The 25,317-nt window shown below is 33.1% G+C and overlaps 3 protein-coding genes across 6 annotated transcripts in view; 2 read left to right on the top strand and 1 right to left on the bottom strand.

Moving 5' to 3' along the window:
• Lrrk (Leucine-rich repeat kinase) overlaps positions 1 to 369 on the bottom strand; it is a 147,950-nt gene extending 147,581 nt beyond the window's left edge. For all 4 annotated transcript variants that reach the window (XM_089712745.1, XM_089712743.1, XM_089712744.1 and 1 more), the window contains exons 1-2: positions 233 to 369; positions 77 to 133 (exon numbers count right to left, since the gene is read on the bottom strand). In XM_089712745.1, coding sequence (XP_089568871.1) covers positions 77 to 127 — 51 coding nt within the window. In that variant the 5' untranslated portion in view covers positions 128 to 133; positions 233 to 369. The remainder of the gene's footprint in view (positions 1 to 76; positions 134 to 232) is intronic.
• Positions 370 to 4,346: 3,977 nt separating this feature from the next.
• Positions 4,347 to 19,151, top strand: LOC149475796 (uncharacterized). The gene is made up of 6 exons (XM_089712495.1): positions 4,347 to 4,407; positions 10,330 to 10,845; positions 11,097 to 11,285; positions 15,735 to 15,839; positions 18,070 to 18,480; positions 18,727 to 19,151. The coding sequence occupies exons 1-6, from the start codon at positions 4,347 to 4,349 to the stop codon at positions 19,137 to 19,139; spliced, it is 1,695 nt and encodes a 564-aa protein (XP_089568621.1). The 3' UTR covers positions 19,140 to 19,151.
• A 2,808-nt stretch (positions 19,152 to 21,959) lies between these two features.
• Positions 21,960 to 25,247, top strand: LOC149475795 (uncharacterized). The gene is made up of 3 exons (XM_089713109.1): positions 21,960 to 22,231; positions 24,073 to 24,483; positions 24,737 to 25,247. The coding sequence occupies exons 1-3, from the start codon at positions 22,156 to 22,158 to the stop codon at positions 25,147 to 25,149; spliced, it is 900 nt and encodes a 299-aa protein (XP_089569235.1). The 5' UTR covers positions 21,960 to 22,155; the 3' UTR covers positions 25,150 to 25,247.
• The last annotated feature ends 70 nt before the right edge of the window (positions 25,248 to 25,317 follow it).

Genomic DNA, 25,317 nt, shown 5'->3' with positions numbered 1-25,317 from the left:
TTGCGAAACACCCCCACTATTGTTTCGGTAAAAGATACTTTCAAATTGATATAAAACTACGTATTGTATAACATACCTGATGCAGCAATCGACCTTGGAAGTGTTCTTCGTCTGGGGAAAGGTCCATTGTCACCTACAAACAAAATACTTTAGTTTTATCCAACATTTCCGGCTACACAAATCGCTCGAGCGTTGCAGCCATATAATATGCGAAAAATAATATTCAACGAACTTTTGTGAAAGAAACACTTTTTATGCTTTTGTATCTGGCATCAGGTTATAAGATTAAACTTTTATAGCTAGGTTTTGTAGAGAAGAAATTATGAAATTTATTATTTTTAAATTCAATACATATTATCGATTTGAAAAGCTAAGTTAATGACAAATGCTGTCAAAGGTGACAGTTTTCAGATGATATCGTTCGGATACTTCATATTTTTAAATTCCCGCTTTGTTAATAATTAATATATAAGTAGGTAAATCGATGAATTTTGTGACTACTTGAACCAAAAACGAATCACACTGGCGAATTTTTATGGGGATAAATAAAATTTGTACACATAATAAAATATGTATATTTAGTTATCTCATTTCATTTCGTGTTCACAGTTTAGCCATGAGTCCATGACTATCATCGTAATTCTTCTTCTTCTTTTTTTTTTCAAATGGCAACTCCCGATCCCAGATCATCGTAATTAGAATTCTTTTAATTCACGTCTACCCTCTTAGAGATTATTATAACAAAAGGTGTCTCATTTAATTATTCAGTCAAACAAAACTCTATTTAAATATGTTTCGCTTAAGTAATGAAGACTGGGAGCGAAAGAAGTGGTATTTGGCAAGAAAGTATTTTAAGGACGAACCAAGTAAGTTGAGACAATATTTATTTTATCAAAATAGAAGCTGTATTTTTTAACCTCTTATGGCTAATTTTGCTGGAGATAATGATGATGAACCGCTGCCCTACCTTAAATTCGACTAGCTACGGCCCTGTGATGAAGTCCACTTCTATGAGGGATATCATGTGCAAAAGATACTTTATAGTTTTTGTTTGCTCTTAAACTATTCTTTATACAGGGTGTCCCAAAAAGTAGTGATATACTGAAGCTGGGAGGTAGAGGACTTAGAGGACTATCCGAATCACCCCCATGTGTGTTATGCGATTTTTCGTATTTTCGGAGTTATTACATTTTTTTTCAATTTTTCATCTATCGCCGAGTACGATGAGATTTTTATTTATGGTGACGTGAATTATTGCGCTAGATGCTTGTTTTTTTTTGTGTGCTAAGCTGAAAGATAGGCCAATTCAGTATGGTAACATTTACTATCGTTAGATCTTCGAATGGAATAAAAAAAAGAATTAAATGCTATGAAAGATAAAATTACCCAGTATGTTCATAACTTCAAGGGCCCATAAAAAAATAAAATCACATAAAAAAGGTTTTCCATTTGGCTTTTAAAAACTTGCTCTATCGATCAGGTAGCTACCCTAAAAATTTCATTTTATTATTCTGAAGGCTTCAATCGAAAAATTGAAATCTAAATGTGGTAAGTGCAAAATTTTTATTAACATGATGATTATTAAAACCAATAAATAGGTGTTTAAAAATGAATTTTTTTTAAATAGCCCCGCTGTTGCTCAATGCAAGTGCGACATCACCGTAAAAAGTTGTCTTTTTAATGTCTGAATGCTCTTTTATCATTTTTAATGGTTTCTTCTGCTACTATGAATTTCCGGGTTATTTCGTCCAAATTGTGGCAGTCTCTCGTCTTTGTAGTATCCCCACGGAAAAAATTCAATAGGGTTTATGTCCGGAGACCGTGGAGGCCAGGCTAAAGGGCAAAAATACCCTGAAATGCAATGGCTTGGTATTAATGAAACACTGCTTGAATGAATACTGTATAATAATGTTATTCACAACTGCTATTACAAGTGCACAACTGCTCTTAAACTGTAGAACCTTAGGACTATATAGTATGACGCACACATACAAAACATACATGATACGTTACACACTACATCTCCCCTCATAGAAAATAATAAAAAAAATAGTAATTAATATTTTTTTTTTAGCTGAATATAATGCAAAATATTTTTTTCTTCGTTTTTGGTTACATATTATCTGAATACTTATCATATAAACGAGTAAACAAAATTAACATTAAAACAATAGCATGAATTTCAACCTATTACTAAGTACTTATTTTTAAAACTCCAAAAAAGAACATTCTACACGATTACACATTGGCTTACACACTACATAGTAACTAATACTAATAGATTAAAACAAATAATTTTAATTAACTTTTCATGTACGAAAATAATGGAAAAATTATACATTATTAGAAAATATTTAATCGTCATATCCGTATTTAAAAATGTCACAGTCCGTAATTAATTAATAGTCATATCCGAGTAAAATAATAATTATCTTTCAATAAGTCTTACAATATATCCTCATAGAATACGTTTATTTACGTGCTTACAGTTTACACATCATACTTAGAAACGACATAATATTGCACGCCTCATAAGCGAAGCGTTGAGGTGGGTACTACTGTCGCTTCGCGCAAAACATCTGATTTTCCAAACTTAAAATGTCTTTATGTATCATACATTGCACTTGTAAGATAATACATACACACACATATTAAGAAAAAACACTATTTTTAACGTTCATGATATTTTTGATGTCATTTTTGTTATTTAAACTAGTTAAAAAACAGTTTAAAAAAGTTCTGTCTTGGACGTCCGTGTGTCTGTATGTGCGGATCCTTTTTCTTGTTAACACGATAGCGACCGAAATACTTTACTAATCGAGTCTTTTTTTTTCTCTTACGCTTGAGTATGCTCAGGAATAGAACCCTTTCATTTTTCAGGGTCTGATTCGATGTGGTTTAATTGTTATTAAATAAACAAAAATAATAATTAAAAATATTTATTAAAAAAAAATTATGAGGGAAGATTACCCTAAATGAAATTGTGTATCTTGATATTGTTGTACGTATGAGGAAGTACATAAAGAATAAAATATATGAAGAAAATTGAATACAGATAATGAATAGAAAAAAATAATTTGGAAAATCCAAAAGTGCACGCCTCATACATGTGTCCAAGTTATCTTCACGAGTGGTAGCTCGACCTAATCATGATCAGAATTACAAGGATTCCGTGCCTGTCTTGTATCCTGGTGTACCTTGTTTCTAACAATAAATCATATCACTTCACTTTTCAATTGTAGCTCTCAGGCTTACATATTAATTTATTTTTATTTTTCATACAATATTAATTCTTATTTCTTCGAGTAATTAAATGTCACATTATTTAATTTTTGATAGGAATATAAAAGAAAAACTTAGGTGATCAAGCTAAGATTCCATCTATATCCTAACATAAAAAAAACAATCTGAGTAATTTTTTTTGTATTCATACAACGACAAATATTTACTTCGTCTATTTTTCACAAATATCATTAGATATTTATCATGGTAATTCATTTAATCAAATAAGAATATACTTTTACTTTAGTGTCTTTAAATCATGTTTTAAATATTGAAATATAAGTTTCATTACAATCATTATTTATGAAATTAGTGTGACCCTCCGAATCCAAAATGTTAATAAAAAAAATTAAAGTTTCACACTCAATTGAATTGACAAGATCGTATTTCATTACGAACATTTTATAAAATGCACAGAACGATGCATTGTGACTACCTAGTTACCTACACGGTAGCACGAAATATGAGACGAAATTACAGACGCTGCATACCATTTCCCTATTTGGTAGCGCTTTATAAAACAAACAATGAACTAATAGAATTATCTGTTACTAACTACTTTGATTATACATAGCTATATATATTTATGGTTTTTGTATAATAATGGTTTTTGACAAAAAAAATCTTTTAACTAAAATAATTCGTTACCTTACATTAATGTAAAATACACTGCTTGAACTTTAAATTTCACTTTTAGCTTTTTTTTTCACGAAATTAAACTTGTATTCCGTCGTCACTCTTGAATTTCGGGACATTCGGGATTCTGGTGAATTTGGGAAAATGTCTGCTATTCACACTGGCTGATCTCCCGGCTCCAGCTGCATCCTTCCAAATCTCCAATTTTATTTCACAATTTTTCGTAATAATAGATGATATTCCAAATCTCCAGTTTTTTTTTTGTTTTATAAAACTGTCTTCGTCAAATAAATTCTGTTCTTAATTTCCATATTCACGTTCGTCGATTTTTTATTATATTGATAAATTTTCTATCGTACATTGCGATTTGCGAATACGCATAAAATTATTTGTTTAAATTTTAACTTTTAAAATATTATTTTTCAAAAATGATCCATAGCTCAGTACTGCCGCGAGGCAGCACTGGCAGGGTCGCCATGCAATGGCTTGGTATTAATGAAACACTGCTTGAATGAATACTGTATAATAATGTTATTCACAACTGCTATTACAAGTGCACAACTGCTCTTAAACTGTAGAACCTTAGGACTATATAGTATGACGCACACATACAAAACATACATGATACGTTACACACTACAGAAAGATGGATTGGTCGTTGCAGCCTGCGCATGCGCCGGTGACGCCTGCTTTAAAGCCTGGCCTCCACGGTCCCTCGAATAAACCCCATTGATTTTTTTTCAATGGGGATACTAAAAAGACCTCGGCTACTTGAGAGAATGCCCCAATTTGGACAAAATAACCCGGAAATTCATAGTAGCAGAAGAAACCATTAAAAATGATAAAAAAGCATTCAGACAATTAAAAGACAACTTTTTACGGTGATGTCGCACTTGCACTGAGCAACAGCGGGGCTATTTAAAAAAATTCTGGTAATTAAACACCTATTTATTGGTTTTAATGATCATCATGTTAATAAAAATTTTGCACTTACCACATTTAGATTTCAATTTTTCGATTGAAGCCTTCAGAATAATAAAATGAAATTTTTATGGTGGCTACCTGATCGATAGAGCAAGTTTTTAAAAGCCAAATGGAAAACCTTTTTTATGTGATTTTATTTTTTTATGGGCCCTTGAAGTTATGAACATACTGGGTAATTTTATCTTTCTTGGCATTTAATTCTTTTTTTTATTCCATTCGAAGATCTAACGATAGTAAATGTTACCATACTGAATTGGCCTATCTTTCAGCTTAGCACACAAAAAAAAACAAGCATCTAGCGCAATAATTCACGTCACCATAAATAAAAATCTCATCGTACTCGGCGATAGATGAAAAATTGAAAAAAATGTAATAACTCCGAAAATACGAAAAATCGCATAACACACATGGGGGTGATTCGGATAGCCCTCTTGGTCCTCTACCTCCCAGCTTCCGTTCATCACTACTTTTTGGGACACCCTGTATATTATAAACTGGCGACCCGCCCTGGCTTCGCACGGGTGCAATGGCGGCCGGCCGGTACCGCCGCAAACGCTACGTCCCGCAATTTTTATCGAAAATATTCACTTAAATCATACGGTGTAAAGGGCCATATAGATCTATATTAAATGAACAACGTATTCAAGGTATTTAATTGGTTAAGGATTAATGCTGTATTGGTTAAAATCGCTTCGAAAATTAACCATTGTATTTGTCGTAAAAAGTAAATGACAAAAAAAAGTTATTGTTGGTTATCCATAAGAGATACCTATAGTCCATTGTAATGTTACATTTTTAGGCCTAATCTTGCGTTTTTTAGAGGACGCAATTTTATTTTTTGGATGTGTAGGGGGGGTCACTGTGAAGCTAAAACCAAATTTGTGGGGTCGCCTCCCTAATTGTCCCACGGCCGCCATCTTGAAAATAGTGGTTGAAATGGTTTTTACGATATATCACATAAACTATTTATCTGATAAAAAAAACATTGTTAGCATTATTTGTTGCAAATTAAATTCTCTACAACTTTAGTCCAGTAACTTTTTGTCAAAGAACTATAAAGAAAAAAGTTATAAGCGAAAATGTTCAGAAATTAGAGCTATATATACAGGGTGTCCCAAAAAGTAGTGATGAACGGAAGCTGGGAGGTAGAGGACCTAAAGGGCTATCCGAATCACCCCCATGTATGTTATGCGATTTTTCGTATTTTCGGAGTTATGACGTTTTTTTCAATTTTTCACCTATCGCCGAGTACGGTGATATTTTCACTCATGGTGACGTCAATTATTGCGGAAGGTGCTTGATTTTTTTTGTGTGCTAAGCTGAAAGATAGGCCAATTCAGTATGGTAACATTTACTATCGTTAGATCTTTGAATGGAATAAAAAAAAGAATTAAAATGCCAAGAAAGATAAAATTACCCAGTATGTTCTCCACTTCAAGGGCCCGTAAAAAAATAAAATCACATAAAAAAAGTTTTCCATTTGGCTTTTAAAAACTTGCTCTATCTATCAGGTAGCTACCCTGAAAATTTCATTTTATTATTCAGAAGGCTTCAATCGAAAAATTGAAATCTAAATGAGGTAAGTGCAAAAATTGAATTAACATGATGATTAATAAAAACAAATTAAAACCAATAACAAGGTGTTTAATTACCAGAAATTTTTAAAATGACCCCGCTATTGCTCAGTGCAAGTGCGACATCACCGTAAAAAGTTGTCTTTTAAATGTCTGAATGCCCTTTTATCATTTTTAATGGTTTCTTCTGCTACTATGAATTTCCAGGTTATTTCGTTCAAATTGTGGCAGTCTCTCGTCTTTGTAGTATCCCCACGGAAAAAAATCAATAGGGTTTATGTCCGGGGACCGTCGAGGCCAGGCTAAAGGGCAAAGATACCCTGAAAGATGGATTGGTCGTTGCAGCCTGCGCATGCGCTGGTGACGCCTGCCTTAAAGCCTGGCCTGCACGGTCCCTCGACCTAAACCCCATTGATTTGTTTCAATGGGGATACTAAAAAGACCTCGGCTACTTGAGAGAATGCTACAATTTGGACGAAATAACCCGGAAATTCATAGTAGCAGAAGAAACCATTAAAAATGATAAAAGGGCATTCAGACATTTAAAAGACAACTTTTTACGGTGATGTCGCACTTGCATTGAGCAACAGCGGGGTTATTTTAAAAATTTCTGGTAATTAAACACCTATTTATGGGTTTTAATTTGGTTTTAATGATCATCATGTTAATAAAATTTTTGCACTTACCACATTTAGATTTCAATTTTTCGATTGAAGCCTTCTGAATAATAAAATGAAATTTTTAGGGTAGCTACCTGATAGATAGAGCGAGTTTTTAAAAGCCAAATGGAAAACTTTTTTTATGTGATTTTATTTTTTTATGGGCCCTTGAAGTTGTGAACATACTGGGTAATTTTATCTTTCTTGGCATTTAATTCTTTTTTTATTCCATTCGAAGATCTAACGATAGTAAATGTTACCATACTGAATTGGCCTATCTTTCAGCTTACCACACAATAAAAAATCAAGCATCTAGCGCAATAAGTCACGTCACCATAAATAAAAATCTCATCGTACTCAGCGATAGATGAAAAATTGAAAAAAATGTCATAACTCCGAAAATACGAAAAATCGCATAACATACATGGGGGTGATTCGGATAGCTCTCTAGGTCCTCTACCTCCCAGCTTCCGTTCATCACTACTTTTTGGGACACCCTGTATATACAGGGTGTCCCACTACTTTTTTTTTTCATCACTACTTTTTGGGACACCCTGTATATACAGGGTGTCCCAAAAAGTAGTGATGAACGGAAGCTGGGAGGTAGAGGACCTAGAGAGCTATCCGAATCACCCCCATGTATGTTATGCGATTTTTCGTATTTTCGGAGTTATGACATTTTTTTCAATTTTTCATCTATCGCTGAGTACGATGAGATTTTTATTTATGGTGACGTGACTTATTGCGCTAGATGCTTGATTTTTTTTTGTGTGGTAAGCTGAAAGATAGGCCAATTCAGTATGGTAACATTTACTATCGTTAGATCTTCGAATGGAATAAAAAAAGAATTAAATGCCAAGAAAGATAAAATTACCCAGTATGTTCACAACTTCAAGGGCCCATAAAAAAATAAAATCACATAAAAAAAGTTTTCCATTTGGCTTTTAAAAACTCGCTCTATCTATCAGGTAGCTACCCTAAAAATTTCATTTTATTATTCAGAAGGCTTCAATCGAAAAATTGAAATCTAAATGTGGTAAGTGCAAAAATTTTATTAACATGATGATCATTAAAACCAAATTAAAACCCATAAATAGGTGTTTAATTACCAGAAATTTTTAAAATAACCCCGCTGTTGCTCAATGCAAGTGCGACATCACCGTAAAAAGTTGTCTTTTAAATGTCTGAATGCCCTTTTATCATTTTTAATGGTTTCTTCTGCTACTATGAATTTCCGGCTTATTTCGTCCAAATTGTAGCATTCTCTCAAGTAGCCGAGGTCTTTTTAGTATCCCCATTGAAACAAATCAATGGGGTTTAGGTCGAGGGACCGTGCAGGCCAGGCTTTAAGGCAGGCGTCACCAGCGCATGCGCAGGCTGCAACGACCAATCCATCTTTCAGAGTATCTTTGCCCTTTAGCCTGGCCTCGACGGTCCCCGGACATAAACCCTATTGATTTTTTTCCGTGGGGATACTACAAAGACGAGAGACTGCCACAATTTGAACGAAATAACCTGGAAATTCATAGTAGCAGAAGAAACCATTAAAAATGATAAAAGGGCATTCAGACATTTAAAAGACAACTTTTTACGGTGATGTCGCACTTGCACTGAGCAATAGCGGGGTCATTTTAAAAATTTCTGGTAATTAAACACCTTGTTATTGGTTTTAATTTGTTTTTATTAATCATCATGTTAATTCAATTTTTCATTTAGATTTCAATTTTTCGATTGAAGCCTTCTGAATAATAAAATGAAATTTTCAGGGTAGCTACCTGATAGATAGAGCAAGTTTTTAAAAGCCAAATGGAAAACTTTTTTTATGTGATTTTATTTTTTTACGGGCCCTTGAAGTGGAGAACATACTGGGTAATTTTATCTTTCTTGGCATTTTAATTCTTTTTTTTATTCCATTCAAAGATCTAACGATAGTAAATGTTACCATACTGAATTGGCCTATCTTTCAGCTTAGCACACAAAAAAAATCAAGCACCTTCCGCAATAATTGACGTCACCATGAGTGAAAATATCACCGTACTCGGCGATAGGTGAAAAATTGAAAAAAACGTCATAACTCCGAAAATACGAAAAATCGCATAACATACATGGGGGTGATTCGGATAGCCCTTTAGGTCCTCTACCTCCCAGCTTCCGTTCATCACTACTTTTTGGGACACCCTGTATATTTTTCGATAATTTTTTTTATCATTTTACGAAGAAATTATATCAAACCATTTTTGTAGATTGTTTTTCGATGAACAACTTTTATATACAACATTTTTTAATTACGTCAATAGCTAAGGTTTTACAGCGCTCCGAAGTGAGTACTCTAATTTCTGAACATTTTCACTTATAATTTTTTTATTTATAGTTCTACGACAAAAAATTATTGGACTAAAGTTGTAGAGAATTTAATTTGCAACAAAAAATGCTAACAATGTTTTTTTATCAGATAAATAGTTTAAGAGATATATCGTAAAAACCATATCAACCGCTCTTTTCAAGATGGCGGCCGTGGGACAAGGGTGGCGACCCCACAAACTTGGTGATAGCTTCGCACTGACCCCTCCCTACACATAAAAAAAATAAAATTACGTCAAATCGCAAATGTAACTTTTCAATGGACTAATAGACATACCATCGCGAACTTTTCTGTAGACCTTTTCAATGTGTACAATACTTAGTACATTATTTTGATAAAACTCGTAGGGTTCACCTGCGTTTGCAATGTAAGCGGAAAAAATGTAATTATTTACTACATCACATTAGAAACCTCAAAAATAACAGTACTTCTTCACTATTTAACAGATGTTATCTTAATATATATAAATCTCGTGTCACAATGTTTGTCCTCAATGGACTCCTAAACCACTTAACCGATTATAATAAAATTTGCACACCATATGCAGTTCGATCCAACTTGAGAGATAGGATAGTTTTAACATGTAGGTACCACGGGCGAAGCCGGGGCGGACCACTAGTTATACATATAAACATTCCTCTTGAATCACTCTATCTATTAAAAAAACTGCATCGAAATCCGTTGCGTAGTTTCAAAGATTTAAGCGTACAAAGGGACATAGCGATATAGGGACAGAGAAAGCGACTTTGATTTATACTATGTAGTGATTACAATGCGATCGGAAAAATAAAGAAAAGGTATAATAACTAAATCATTGTTAATTTACTTTCAGCGTTATCTCCAATACCAGAATCGCGAGAGCGACGCAGCAGTACTGACTCGAGTGAATATTTACCAGAGCTAAATATTGAAGTGGTACCTAAAAGAAAAGATGTCGATGAACCAGAAGAGTTTTATCAGGAGTTAGAGAAAAAAATGAAGGAAATGATATCGGCAGATCGAAGAGGGTGTGATGCCCCGAAATCTGATACTATTGACAAAGAATCAGTGGAATTTAATGCAATAGAAGAACACAGTAGTCCAGAGACATATGATCTCCGATGTTTATATAATTCTGATAATTTTAATACGGAAGGGTCTTCAGGAGCCAGCGGTTGCGTCGAAATTGAAGAGTTAAGCGTGATAGTGGAACAGGAAACGTCAGAAACGAATAAATCACGTATAAAAAATTCTGATGCACGTGACATTGACCAAGAGCTTTGTGAGGACGAAATAATATCAGCACCTTGTTCCCCCTCTAGGTCTAGAGCGCCATCTATTGAATTGCCTAAGCTTGCTAGCACCGAAGGTACAAAAAAACACATATTTGAAAGCCATAGTCCAAAATATACTTACGTTAATTTTATGTCTACATTTGGTTTTGACTTACGGCCTCTGTGTATTAGTATCAATTAATAATACAGTAAAGTCAGGTTATAAAGTTAGGCAAACCCCAATAGATATTTTTAAATCATTATTATCACGAAGTTAATCAATAAATTATTATCTATCAATGTTTTCGAATGCTCTGTATTTTAATCAATGATAACTTTGTTTCAGATGCAAGTGAACATAAATCTGATGGTGACTCTGTACCAAAACCAGATATCATGAGAAAGAAACGAAGTATCCTACATTCCACTGACGTATCCAAATATATTAGTGAAAATACGTCCACTGGTTATCCCAATTCATTGAGTCATGCTGCTTCAGAATTATCAGTTAATTCGGAAGTTGATTCACAAAATAGTATAGAACCTCTTATGTATAGAACCTCTTCTACTCCGAAAATTGATATCTCGGATAAGGGGATAAAACGAAAGCAAACTTCGAAGATATCTTCATCGAAAGTAAAGAAAAGCAAGACAGCTCAAACAAGCTTTTCTGACAATGATGAAAATGGTTTTATTTGGAATTACTTTTTTGTTGGCAAACCTATTGTATACAATTTGTGTACGTGTAATGATCACGTGTGTTCTTAATTAATATTTGATGTCGATCATGTTAATAGATTTCTGTTGCGTATAGATTACGTATGACATGATTATAAATCGTGTGTGCCTTAAAAATCTTTTAATAAGAGTATAATATCCTTAAGATATGCTTTATGCTTTTATCATCTTTTAAAAATGTTTAATTTTAATTATATTTTAATTATTGTAGGTATAGGTACAACTTTGTATAATAATGACATAATTATAAAAAACCATATGATATCACCCATACCTACATCCAATTTATATTATTAAACAATAAAGTGTATGTTTATATGCGTATCGTTCTTTATTTGAACTAAGTTAACCTGACTGGAACAAAATGTGCTTTTTCAAATGTGTAACAACTGAAATAATCCCAGTATCAATTCATAATTACTAATGTTTACCATGATGCTATAATTTGTAATATTATAAAACTGAGAGTTTGTTTGAACGCGCTAATTTCAGGAACTACTGGTCCGATTTGAAAAATTCTTTCAGTGATAAATAGCCCATTTATCGAGGAAGACTATTATAATTTATATCATCACGCTAAGACCGACAGTAGCGGAGCAAAACCGCGGGGCACAGCTTCTATATTGCATAATATTCATGCTTCTATATTATAATCTCTTCACTAAAATCAAAATTGAATAAAAAGCAAATTGAGTGGTAGGTAATTATTGATGATTATATAGAGTACAAAGATTATTATTAGTAACTTGATATTTCCAATATAATATTTGTTTTTAAACAATAGTTTATAAAAAAGAGTGTAATACGATTTGTTCCACATTTGTTCATAATAACACAATATACAGATACATACAGTAAGGAAACTTCATACAAAATGTTCGAAATGGCTCCCCCCCCCATCAAGCGTGTTTACGAGGGTATTCAGGGGGATCGATAGTAGCGGGTGACACATCCACAGATTTTGAGTGACAAAGATACATAGTATAGAAAAGTGATGTCAATGACTTCACGTTAAATAATTAATATCGATTGTTTCAGTTTGTAGCCTAACTATATTTTTGGCTTCGGTATCTATTGTCCCAAGTATTCTTGTAAAAAAATATTCAATCTACAGTTTTGACTTTCCTACGATTTTATTATATGTATAGTTAGATATTAAAATAACCATTACATAAATAGATATGTCTTTCTTCGAAAAAAAAAACAAATTATTTACTGAAATATACTTTCGTCTACTACGGTCTACGACTAATTCGGAATTTATTATTAAATTTTATAAGGAAAAATATTCTCAATCCTATGAACAGTTTTTTAAGTAACTGATTGTGTTTAATTCGTTGTAAATTAATTCAGCCACTTTACAGTTTATGTGTTTTCTCTTAAAGCAGCAACGAAAATGTTATCCATTTTCTCGACATATTGAACAAAATCATCTGGTGGTATAATTGGTATAGTTGAATTCAAGCAGCCAAATACTGCACAATTAGTACGTGGCATTTTTAAAATGATCGCCGAAATCAACTTCATCTATAAGCACGTGTTTAAATTAAACTGAAATAATATATTTCACCAAAATGTTAAAACACATAAAACACATAAAAGATATGTAGAATGTAGATATTATATGAAATTATTGTATTTTTATCGATACGTGGCGTCACCACTTTGTCAAGCACTAAGCCTGTCAAACTATTTTATTTTTCATCCTAAAACAAAAAGGTGGAGGTTCTATGCTCGTATAATAATAATTTTAATTTATTTCTGTATATTTTGTGTTTTTTAATTTAACCCATTGAGCCCCGAACGGCCAGATCCGACCGCGACACAATAGATTTTCTATTGTGTCTGTGATTCCGGGGCCTGATGGATTAATTTAATTTATGTATCGTTTTAAAAATAATTTTGTAGGTATACCTACATACAAGTATTGTAAATTCTGGTTTAAAATAATTATTGAATATAATATGTATAATACAAATATGAAGCATTATAAATAATTTAGGTAGGTACATTAAAATATAACCTTCGGCGTCCATAACAAAACAAGATTTCGAAATATAGGTAGCACTGATAAAAACGTATTTACCTACTTTTACAAGGTGTATTAATTCGGATTGTTTCTTCTTGTAAATTCATATTTAGGCTACACCATTTTTGTATTTTAACGAGTTTTAATCTCAAAATTACCACAAAATCGACTGTAAAAAAAAAGCAAACAGAAATATACAGGCCGAATTGATAACCTCCTCCTTTATTTTTGAAGTCGGTTAAATATCAAAAAGGTAACAGTCCTATAGCTATACGGCATAATTTCATCGCAGGGGCTTATAGTAGAGCCATTTTAATAGGCAACATTTGACAGTTCAACAAAATTCAAGAACGTAACCTAGTAACGACGACATAGAATAACATGATATTTCGTTTTGTTAGAACTGCACATTTGCTTGACTTTTTTCAATTACGACTACATATTTATAATAACAATGACCGATACAAGTAATTTTAAGATTTCATTTTACTGATAAACCATTTTAAACATAATAAACAATTTCTGAATTGAAGAACTGACGTCACTACAATTTTGTGTCAATAAACCTTTTTTCTTTTTAAATACCAGAGACGTTACTCTAAAAATCGAAATCTGACATCTAGAATCGAATGCATTGATTACTTTTGAATAAAAATTATCATAAATCAATAAATTCGATTGACAAATGTTTCAAATCCGTATCGATTAATTCACTTTAATCGATGTTTTTAAGCAGGTTACCTCTCTTCGAAGATAAAATTGATAGACGTCAAATGTTGCCTATTAAATTGGCTCGACAATAGTTTCCTAACTGTATGTACGTAGTATGTATCTGTCAACTGTGATAATAATTTATACGCTTCTTCTTCCAATAATTAACACGCATAACCGATAATATTGATTGAGTGACATTTGATGGCGATTGACGTCTCCCATCTCGGAGTCTCCCAGATGTGCTCCCAGAGCCCCAGACTGACATTAATTGTCAATCGAACATCAAAATCTGTGATCAAAATCGTAGAGAGAGAATGGTTCATTCTCCCTCTACGATCAAAATAATAAACAGAGAAGATATCACAGATCTAGTACTTATAGCATCTACAGACGCTCCGATTTGGTTGGTGCCAACCATCCGACCACGACCAAATCGGAAAGTGTGGAGAGCGGTCGGTCCGACATAATTATTATTAATATTGGTTTGACGTGGTCGGATGCGCCGGCGGTACCGACCAAACCAACTTCCTATCCGATCCAACCAAATTGGAACGTCTGGAAGCTTTGTTCCGACCAAATCGGCTCATTCCATAGAGTAATATAGGTAATTGGCTCATTCACATTCGCAACGCCGCCGGTGTAGGACGTCAACATGAACGCCGAGGGAGTTACGGTCACCGAACGTGACATATTAATAAAATTGCTGGAACTATATAAAGACTTTCCCTGTTTGTGGGACTTAAGTAACAAAGATTACGCAAATAGAGATGCCAGAAATCAAGCGTATTTTATTATGTTAGAAGTATTAAAAAAAATTGACAGTGCGGCTACATTAAAAACCCTATGCCGCAAAAAAGCCGCATATGACTGTAATTTTCTCTATTTCTATAGTAGAATTTAGCCCATTCTCTTCGTACTATGGTCAACTGACATATTACTCTATGGTCAACTGACAGCTGGAAGGCCAACCGTCGGACAATCTGTAGCAATGTTGGAATGGTTGCCTTGTCGGTTCCGATATGGTTGGCACCAACCAAATCGGAGCGTCTGTAGATGCTATTACAAGGAAAATATCGAAAATATCGATTTGAAAAGCTTAAGTTAAAGGTGCTGTCAAAGGTGACAGTTTTCAGATGATATCGTTTGGCATTGATAATAATTAGGTAATTATTTACTATTTTAGTAGGTAAATCGATGAATTTTGTGACTACTAAAACCAAAAACGAATCACACTGGCGAATTTTTATGTGGATAGATAAAATTTGTACACTTAATTAAATATGTTTATTTAGTTATCTCATTTCATTTCGTGTTCACAGTTTAGCCATGACTATTATCACAGACTAATAATAATATACTACGTATACAACTATTATCGTAATTTTTCTTCTTCTTCTTTTTTTTCAAATGGCAACTCCCGATCCCAGATCATCGTAATTAGAATTCTTTTAATTCACGTCTACCCTCTTAAAGATTATTATAACAAAAGGTGTCTCATTTAATTATTCAGTCAAACAAAACTCTATTTAAATATGTCGCGCTTAAGTAATGAAGACTGGGAGCGAAAGAAGTGGTATTTGGCAAGAAAGTATTTTGAGGACGAACCAAGTAAGTTGAGACAATATTTATTTTATCAAAATAGAAGCTGTATTTTTAACCTCTTATGGCTAATTTTGCTGGAGATAATGATGATGAACCGCTGCCCTACCTCAAATTCGACTAGCTACGGCCCTGTGATGAAGTCCACTTCTATGAGGGATATCATGTGCAAAAGATACTTTATAGTTTTTGTTTGCTCTTAAACTATTCTTTATATATAAACTGGCGACCCGCCCCGGCTTCGCACGGGTGCAATGGCGGCCGGCCGGTACCGCCGCAAACGCTACGTCCCGCAATTTTTATCGAAAATATTCACTTAAATCATACGGTGTAAAGGGCCATATAGATCTATATTAAATGAACAACGTATTCAAGGTATTTAATTGGTTAAGGATTAATGCTGTATTGGTTAAAATCGCTTCGAAAATTAACCATTGTATTTGTCGTAAAAAGTAAATGACAAAAAAAAGTTATTGTTGGTTATCCATAAGAGATACCTATAGTCCATTGAAATGTTACATTTTTTAGGCCTAATCTTGCGTTTTTTAGAGGATGCAATTTTATTTTTTGGATGTGTAGGGGGGGTCACTGTGAAGCTAAAACCAAGTTTGTGGGGTCGCCTTCCTTGTCCCACGGCCGCCATCTTGAAAATAGTGGTTGAAATGGTTTTTACGATATATCACATAAACTATTTATCTGATAAAAAAAACATTGTTAGCATTATTTGTTGCAAATTAAATTCTCTACAACTTTAGTCCAGTAACTTTTTGTCAAAGAACTATAAATAAAAAAGTTATAAGCGAAAATGTTCAGAAATTAGAGCTATATATACAGGGTGTCCCACTGTTGGTATACTAAGCTCAAAGGAGGTTATAGTTTTGCATACGCTGAGTACATAAAAAATACTTATAAAATTCCAGACGCATTTTTTTTTCAAATAGATGAATTCTAAAACTCTATGTGTACACCCCTAACAAGCTACCCGCCCAACTTTAATACCAGCATGTGACCTATCGTTTAAGATTATGTTTGTATAGACAAAATGCTCACGTTATCGAAGCGGTATATGCCGGCTACGCGAAGTTAGAGAAGAAAACATGGATTTTCAGGAAAAATTTAGCAAAAAAATTTTGATGTTATTTTTTTGTTTAAGTATTTTTTACGTAATCAGTGTAGGCAAAACTACAAGTCCCTTCGCGCTTAGTATACCAATAGTGGGACACCCTGTATATATTTTTCGATAATTTTTTTTATCATTTTACGAAGAAATTATATCAAACCATTTTTGTAGATTGTTTTTCGATGAACAACTTTTATATACAACATTTTTTAATTACGTCAATAGCTAAGGTTTTACAGCGCTCCGAAGTGAGTACTCTAATTTCTGAACATTTTCACTTATAATTTTTTTATTTATAGTTCTACGACAAAAAATTATTGGACTAAAGTTGTAGAGAATTTAATTTGCAACAAAAAATGCTAACAATGTTTTTTTATCAGATAAATAGTTTAAGAGATATATCGTAAAAACCATATCAACCGCTCTTTTCAAGATGGCGGCCGTGGGACAAGGGTGGCGACCCCACAAACTTGGTGATAGCTTCGCACTGACCCCTCCCTACACATCAAAAAAATAAAATTACGTCAAATCGCAAATGTAACTTTTCAATGGACTAATAGACATACCATCGCGAACTTTTCTGTAGACCTTTTCAATGTGTACAATACTTAGTACATTATTTTGATAAAACTCGTAGGGTTTACCTGCGTTTGCAATGTAAGCGGGTAAAAATGTAATTATTTACTTCATCACATTAGAAACCTCAAAAATAACAGTACTTCTTCACTATTTAACAGATGTTATCTTAATATATATAAATCTCGTGTCACAATGTTTGTCCTCAATGGACTCCTAAACCACTTAACCGATTATAATAAAATTCGCACACCATATGCAGTTCGATCCAACTTGAGAGATAGGATAGTTTTAACATGAAGGTACCACGGGCGAAGCCGGGGCGGACCACTAGTTATACATATAAACATTCCTCTTGAATCACTCTATCTATTAAAAAAACTGCATCGAAATCCGTTGCGTAGTTAGATTTAAGCGTACAAAGGGACATAGCGATATAGGGACAGAGAAAGCGACTTTGTTTTATACTATGTAGTGATTACAATGCGATCGGAAAAATAAAGAAAAGGTATAATAACTAAATCATTGTTAATTTACTTTCAGGGTTATCTCCAATACCAGAATCGCGAGAGCGACGCAGCAGTACTGACTCGAGTGAATATTTACCAGAGCTAAATATTGAAGTGGTACCTAAAAGAAAAGATGTCGATGAACCAGAAGAGTTTTATCAGGAGTTAGAGAAAAAAATGAAGGAAATGATATCGGCAGATCGAAGAGGGTGTGATAATTTTAATACGGAAGGGTCTTCAGGAGCCAGCGGTTGCGTCGAAATTGAAGAGTTAAGCGTGATAGTGGAACAGGAAACGTCAGAAACGAATAAATCACGTATAAAAAATTCTGATGCACGTGACATTGACCAAGAGCTTTGTGAAGACGAAATAATATCAGCACCTTGTTCCCCCTCTAGGTCTAGAGCGCCATCTATTGAATTGCCTAAGCTTGCTAGCACCGAAGGTAAAAAAACACATATTTGAAAGCCATAATCCAAATATTTAAGTTAATTTTATGTCTACATTTGGTTTTGACTTACGGCCTCTGTGTATTAGTATCAATTAATAATACAGTAAAGTCAGGTTATAAAGTTAGGCAAACCCCAATAGATATTTTTAAATCATTATTATCACGAAGTTAATCAATAAATTATTATCTATCAATGTTTTCGAATGCTCTGTATTTTAATCAATGATAACTTTGTTTCAGATGCAAGTGAACATAAATCTGATGGTGACTCTGTACCAAAACCAGATATCATGAGAAAGAAACGAAGTATCCTACATTCTACTGACGTATCCAAATATATTAGTGAAAATACGTCCACTGGTTATCCCAATTCATTGAGTCATGCTGCTTCAGAATTATCAGTTAATTCGGAAGTTGATTCACAAAATAGTATAGAACCTCTTATGTGTTCTACTCCGAAAATTGACATCTCGGATAGGGGGATAAAACGAAAGCAAACTTCGAAGATATCTTCGTCGACAGTAAAGAAAAGCAAGACAGCTCAAACAAACTTTTCTGACAATGATGAAAATGGTTTTATTTGGAATAACTTTTTTGTTGGCAAACCTATTGTATACAATTTGTGTACGTGTAATGATCACGTGTGTTCTTAATTAATATTTGATATCGATCATGTTAATAGATTTCTATTGCATATAGATTACGTATGACATGATATAAATCGTGTGTGCCTTAAAAATCTTTTAATAAGAGTATAATATCCTTAAGATATGCTTTATGCTTTTATCATCTTTTAAAAATGTTTAATTTTAATCATATTTTAATTATTGTAGGTATAGGTACAACTTTGTATAATAATGACATAATTATAAAAAACCATATGATATCACCCATACCTACATCCAATTTATATTATTAAACAATAAAGTGTATGTTTATATGCGTATCGTTCTTTATTTGAACTAAGTTAACCTGACTGGAACAAAATGTGCTTTTTCAAATGTGTAACAACTGAAATAATCCCAGTATCAATTCATAATTACTAATGTTTACCATGATGCTATAATTTGTAATATTATAAAACTGAGAGTTTGTTTGAACGCGCTAATTTCAGGAACTACTGGTCCGATTTGAAAAATTCTTTCAGTGATAAATAGCCCATTTATCGAGGAAGACTATTATAATTTATATCATCACGCTAAGACCGACAGTAGCGGAGCAAAACCGCGGGGCACAGCTTCTAGGTATATTGCATATAATCTCTTCACTAAAATCAAAATTGAATAAAAAGCAAATTGAGTGGTAGGTAATTGATGATTATATAGAGTACAAAGATTATTATTAGTAACGTGATATTTCCAATATAATATTTGTTTTTAAACAATAGTTTATAAAAAAGAGTGTAATACGATTTGTTCCACATTTGTTCATAATAACACAATATACAGATACATACAGTACAGTAAGGAAACTTCATACAAAATGTTCGAAATGGCTCCCCCCCCCATCAAGCGTGTTTACGAGGGTATTCAGGGGGATCGATAGTAGCGGGTGACACATCCACAGATTTTGAATGACAAAGATACATAGTATAGAAAAGTGATGTCAATGACTTCACGTTAAATAATTAATATCGATTGTTTCAGTTTGTAGCCTAACTATATTTTTGGCTTCGGTATCTATTGTCCCAAGTATTCTTGTAAAAAAATATTCAATCTACAGTTTTGACTTTCCTACGATTTTATTATATGTATAGTTAGATATTAAAATAACCATTACATAAATATGTCTTTCTTCGAAAAAAAAACAAATTATTTACTGAAATATACTTTCGTCTACTACGGTCTACGACTAATTCGGAATTTATTATTAAATTTTATAAGGTAAAATATTCTCAACCCTATGAACAGTTTTTTTAAGTAACTGATTGTGTTTAATTCGTTGTAAATTAATTCAGCCACTTTACAGTTTATGTGTTCTCTCTTAAAGCAGCAACGAAAATGTTATCCATTTTCTCGACATATTGAACAAAATCATCTGGTGGTATAATTGGTATAGTTGAATTCAAGCAGCCAAATACTGCACAATTAGTACGTGGCATTTTTAAAATGATCGCCGAAATCAACTTCATCTATAAGCACGTGTTTAAATTAAACTGAAATAATATATTTCACCAAAATGTTAAAACACATAAAACACATAAAAGATATGTACAGATATTATATGAAATTATTGTATTTTTATCGATACGTGGCGTCACCACTTTGTCAAGCACTAAGCCTGTCAAACTATTTTATTTTTCATCCTAAAACAAAAAGGTGGAGGTTCTATGCTCGTATAATAATAATTTTAATTTATTTCTGTATATTTTGTGTTTTTTAATTTAACCCATTGAGCCCCGAACGGCCAGATCCGACCGCGACACAATAGATTTTCTATTGTGTCTGTGATTCCGGGGCCTGATGGATTAATTTAATTTAAGTATCGTTTTAAAAATAATTTTGTAGGTATACCTACATACAAGTATTGTAAATTCTGGTTTAAAATAATTATTGAATATAATATGTATAATACAAATATCAAGCATTATAAATAATTTAGGTACATTAAAATATAACCTTCGGCGTCCATAACAAAACAAGATTTCGAAATATAGCACTGATAAAAACGTATTTACCTACCTACTTTTACAAGGTGTATTAATTCGGATTGTTTCTTCTTGTAAATTCATATTTAGGCTACACCATTTTTGTATTTTAACGAGTTTTAATCTCAAAATTACCACAAAATCGACTGTAAAAAAAAAGCAAACAGAAATATACAGGCCGAATTGATAACCTCCTCCTTTATTTTTGAAGTCGGTTAAATATCAAAACGGTAACAGCCCTATAGCTATACGGCATAATTTCATCGCAGGGGCTTAGTTTCCTAACTGTATGTACGTAGTATATATCTGTCAACTGTGATAATAATTTATACGCTTCTTCTTCCAATAATTAACACGCATAACCGATAATATTGATTGAGTGACATTTGATGGCGATTGACGTCTCCCATCTCGGAGTCTCCCAGATGTGCTCCCAGAGCCCCAGACTGACATTAATTGTCAATCGAACATCAAAATCTGTGATCAAAATCGTAGAGAGAGAATGGTTCATTCTCCCTCTACGATCAAAATAATAAACATAGAGAAGATATCACAGATCTAGTACAAGGAAAATATCGAAAATATCGATTTGAAAAGCTTAAGTTAAAGGTGCTGTCAAAGGTGACAGTTTTCAGATGATATCGTTCGGATACTTACTTCAATTTTTAAATTCCGGCATTGATAATAATTAGGTATTTAAAGTAGGTAAATCGATGAATTTTGTGACTACTAAAACCAAAAACCTCCAAAAACGAATCACACTGGCGAATTTTTATGTGGATAGATAAAATTTGTACACTTAATTAAATATGTTTATTTGGTTATCTCATTTCATTTCGTGTTCACAGTTTAGCCATGACTATTATCGTAATTTTTCTTCTTCTTCTTTTTTTTCAAATGGCAACTCCCGATCCCAGATCATCGTAATTAGAATTCTTTTAATTCACGTCTACCCTCTTAAAGATTATTATAACAAAAGGTGTCTCATTTAATTATTCAGTCAAACAAAACTCTATTTAAATATGTCGCGCTTAAGTAATGAAGACTGGGAGCGAAAGAAGTGGTATTTGGCAAGAAAGTATTTTGAGGACGAACCAAGTAAGTTGAGACAATATTTATTTTATCAAAATAGAAGCTGTATTTTTTAACCTCTTATGGCTAATTTTGCTGGAGATAATGATGATGAACCGCTGCCCTACCTCAAATTCGACTAGCTACGGCCCTGTGATGAAGTCCACTTCTATGAGGGATATCATGTGCAAAAGATACTTTATAGTTTTTGTTTGCTCTTAAACTATTCTTTATATATAAACTGGCGACCCGCCCTGGCTTCGCCAGGGTGCAATGGCGGCCGGCCGGTACCGCCGCAAACGCTACGTCCCGCAATTTTTATCGAAAATATTCACTTAAATCATACGGTGTAAAGGGCAGGGCCATATAGATCTATATTAAATGAACAACGTATTCAAGGTATTTAATTGGTTAAGGATTAATGCTGTATTGGTTAAAATCGCTTCGAAAATTAACCATTGTATTTGTCGTAAAAAGTAAATGACAAAAAAAAGTTATTGTGGGTTATCCTTATGAGATACCTATAGTCCATTGAAATGTTACATTTTTTAGGCCTAATTTTGCGTTTTTTAGAGGATGCAATTTTATTTTTTGGATGTGTAGGGGGGGTCACTGTGAAGCTAAAACCAAGTTTGTGGGGTCGCCTTCCTTGTCCCACGGCCGCCATCTTGAAAATAGTGGTTGAAATGGTTTTTGCGATATATCACTTAAACTATTTATCTGATAAAAAAACATTGTTAGCATTATTTGTTGCAAATTAAATTCTCTACAACTTTAGTCCAGTAACTTTTTGTCAAAGAACTATAAATAAAAAAGTTATAAGCGAAAATGTTCAGAAATTAGAGCTATATATATATTTTTCGATAATTTTTTTTATCATTTTACGAAGAAATTATATCAAACCATTTTTGTAGATTGTTTTTTTCGATGAACAACTTTTATATACAACATTTTTTAATTACGTCAATAGCTAAGGTTTTACAGCGCTCCGAAGTGAGTACTCTAATTTCTGAACATTTTCACTTATAATTTTTTTATTTATAGTTCTACGACAAAAAATTATGGGACTAAAGTTGTAGAGAATTTAATTTGCAACAAAAAATGCTAACAATGTTTTTTTATCAGATAAATAGTTTAAGAGATATATCGTAAAAACCATATCAACCGCTCTTTTCAAGATGGCGGCCGTGGGACAAGGGTGGCGACCCCACAAACTTGGTGATAGCTTCGCACTGACCCCTCCCTACACATCAAAAAAATAAAATTACGTCAAATCGCAAATGTAACTTTTCAATGGACTAATAGACATACCATCGCGAACTTTTCTGTAGACCTTTTCAATGTGTACAATACTTAGTACATTATTTTGATAAAACTCGTAGGGTTTACCTGCGTTTGCAATGTAAGCGGGTAAAAATGTAATTATTTACTACATCACATTAGAAACCTCAAAAATAACAGTACTTCTTCACTATTTAACAGATGTTATCTTAATATATATAAATCTCGTGTCACAATGTTTGTCCTCAATGGACTCCTAAACCACTTAACCGATTATAATAAAATTCGCACACCATATGCAGTTCGATCCAACTTGAGAGATAGGATAGTTTTAACATGTAGGTACCACGGGCGAAGCCGGGGCGGACCACTAGTTATACATATAAACATTCCTCTTGAATCACTCTATCTATTAAAAAAACTGCATCGAAATCCGTTGCGTAGTTTCAAAGATTTAAGCGTACAAAGGGACATAGCGATATAGGGACAGAGAAAGCGACTTTGTTTTATACTATGTAGTGATTACAATGCGATCGGAAAAATAAGGAAAAGGTATAATAACTAAATCATTGTTAATTTACTTTCAGGGTTATCTCCAATACCAGAATCGCGAGAGCGACGCAGCAGTACTGACTCGAGTGAATATTTACCAGAGCTAAATATTGAAGTGGTACCTAAAAGAAAAGATGTCGATGAACCAGAAGAGTTTTATCAGGAGTTAGAGAAAAAAATGAAGGAAATGATATCGGCAGATCGAAGAGGGTGTGATAATTTTAATACGGAAGGGTCTTCAGGAGCCAGCGGTTGCGTCGAAATTGAAGAGTTAAGCGTGATAGTGGAACAGGAAACGTCAGAAACGAATAAATCACGTATAAAAAATTCTGATGCACGTGACATTGACCAAGAGCTTTGTGAGGACGAAATAATATCAGCACCTTGTTCCCCCTCTAGGTCTAGAGCGCCATCTATTGAATTGCCTAAGCTTGCTAGCACCGAAGGTAAAAAAACACATATTTGAAAGCCATAGTCCAAATATTTACGTTAATTTTATGTAGACTACATTTGGTTTTGACTTACGAGTTACGGCCTCTATGTATTATCAATTAATAATACAGTAAAGTCAGGTTATAAAGTTAGGCAAACCCCAATAGATATTTTTAAATCATTATTATCACGAAGTTAATCAATAAATTATTATCTATCAATGTTTTCGAATGCTCTGTATTTTAATCAATGATAACTTTGTTTCAGATGCAAGTGAACATAAATCTGATGGTGACTCTGTACCAAAACCAGATAACATGAGAAAGAAACGAAGTATCCTACATTCTACTGACGTATCCAAATATATTAGTGAAAATACGTCCACTGGTTATCCCAATTCATTGAGTCATGCTGCTTCAGAATTATCAGTTAATTCGGAAGTTGATTCACAAAATAGTATAGAACCTCTTATGTGTTCTACTCCGAAAATCGATATCTCGGATAAGGGGATAAAACGAAAGCAAACTTCGAAGATATCTTCGTCAACAGTAAAGAAAAGCAAGACGGCTCAAACAAGCTTTTCTGACAATGATGAAAATGCTTTTATTTGGAATAACTTTTTTGTTGGCAAACCTATTGTATACAATTTGTGTACGTGTAATGATCACGTGTGTTCGTAATTAATATTTGTTGTCGATCATGTTAATAGATTTCTATTGCGTATAGATTACGTATGACATGATATAAATCGTGTGTGCCTTAAAAATCTTTTAATAAGAGTATAATATCCTTAAGATATGCTTTATGCTTTTATCATCTTTTAAAAATGTTTAATTTTAATCATATTT

This window comes from Colias philodice, chromosome 29 (genome assembly GCF_061535455.1).
Source record: "Colias philodice isolate Cphi_HAF_F1 chromosome 29, ilColPhil1 Martin Lab GWU primary, whole genome shotgun sequence".
In the NCBI taxonomy this organism is placed as follows: Eukaryota; Metazoa; Arthropoda; class Insecta; order Lepidoptera; family Pieridae; genus Colias; species Colias philodice.
This window is presented reverse-complemented; position numbering and strand designations above follow the sequence as displayed.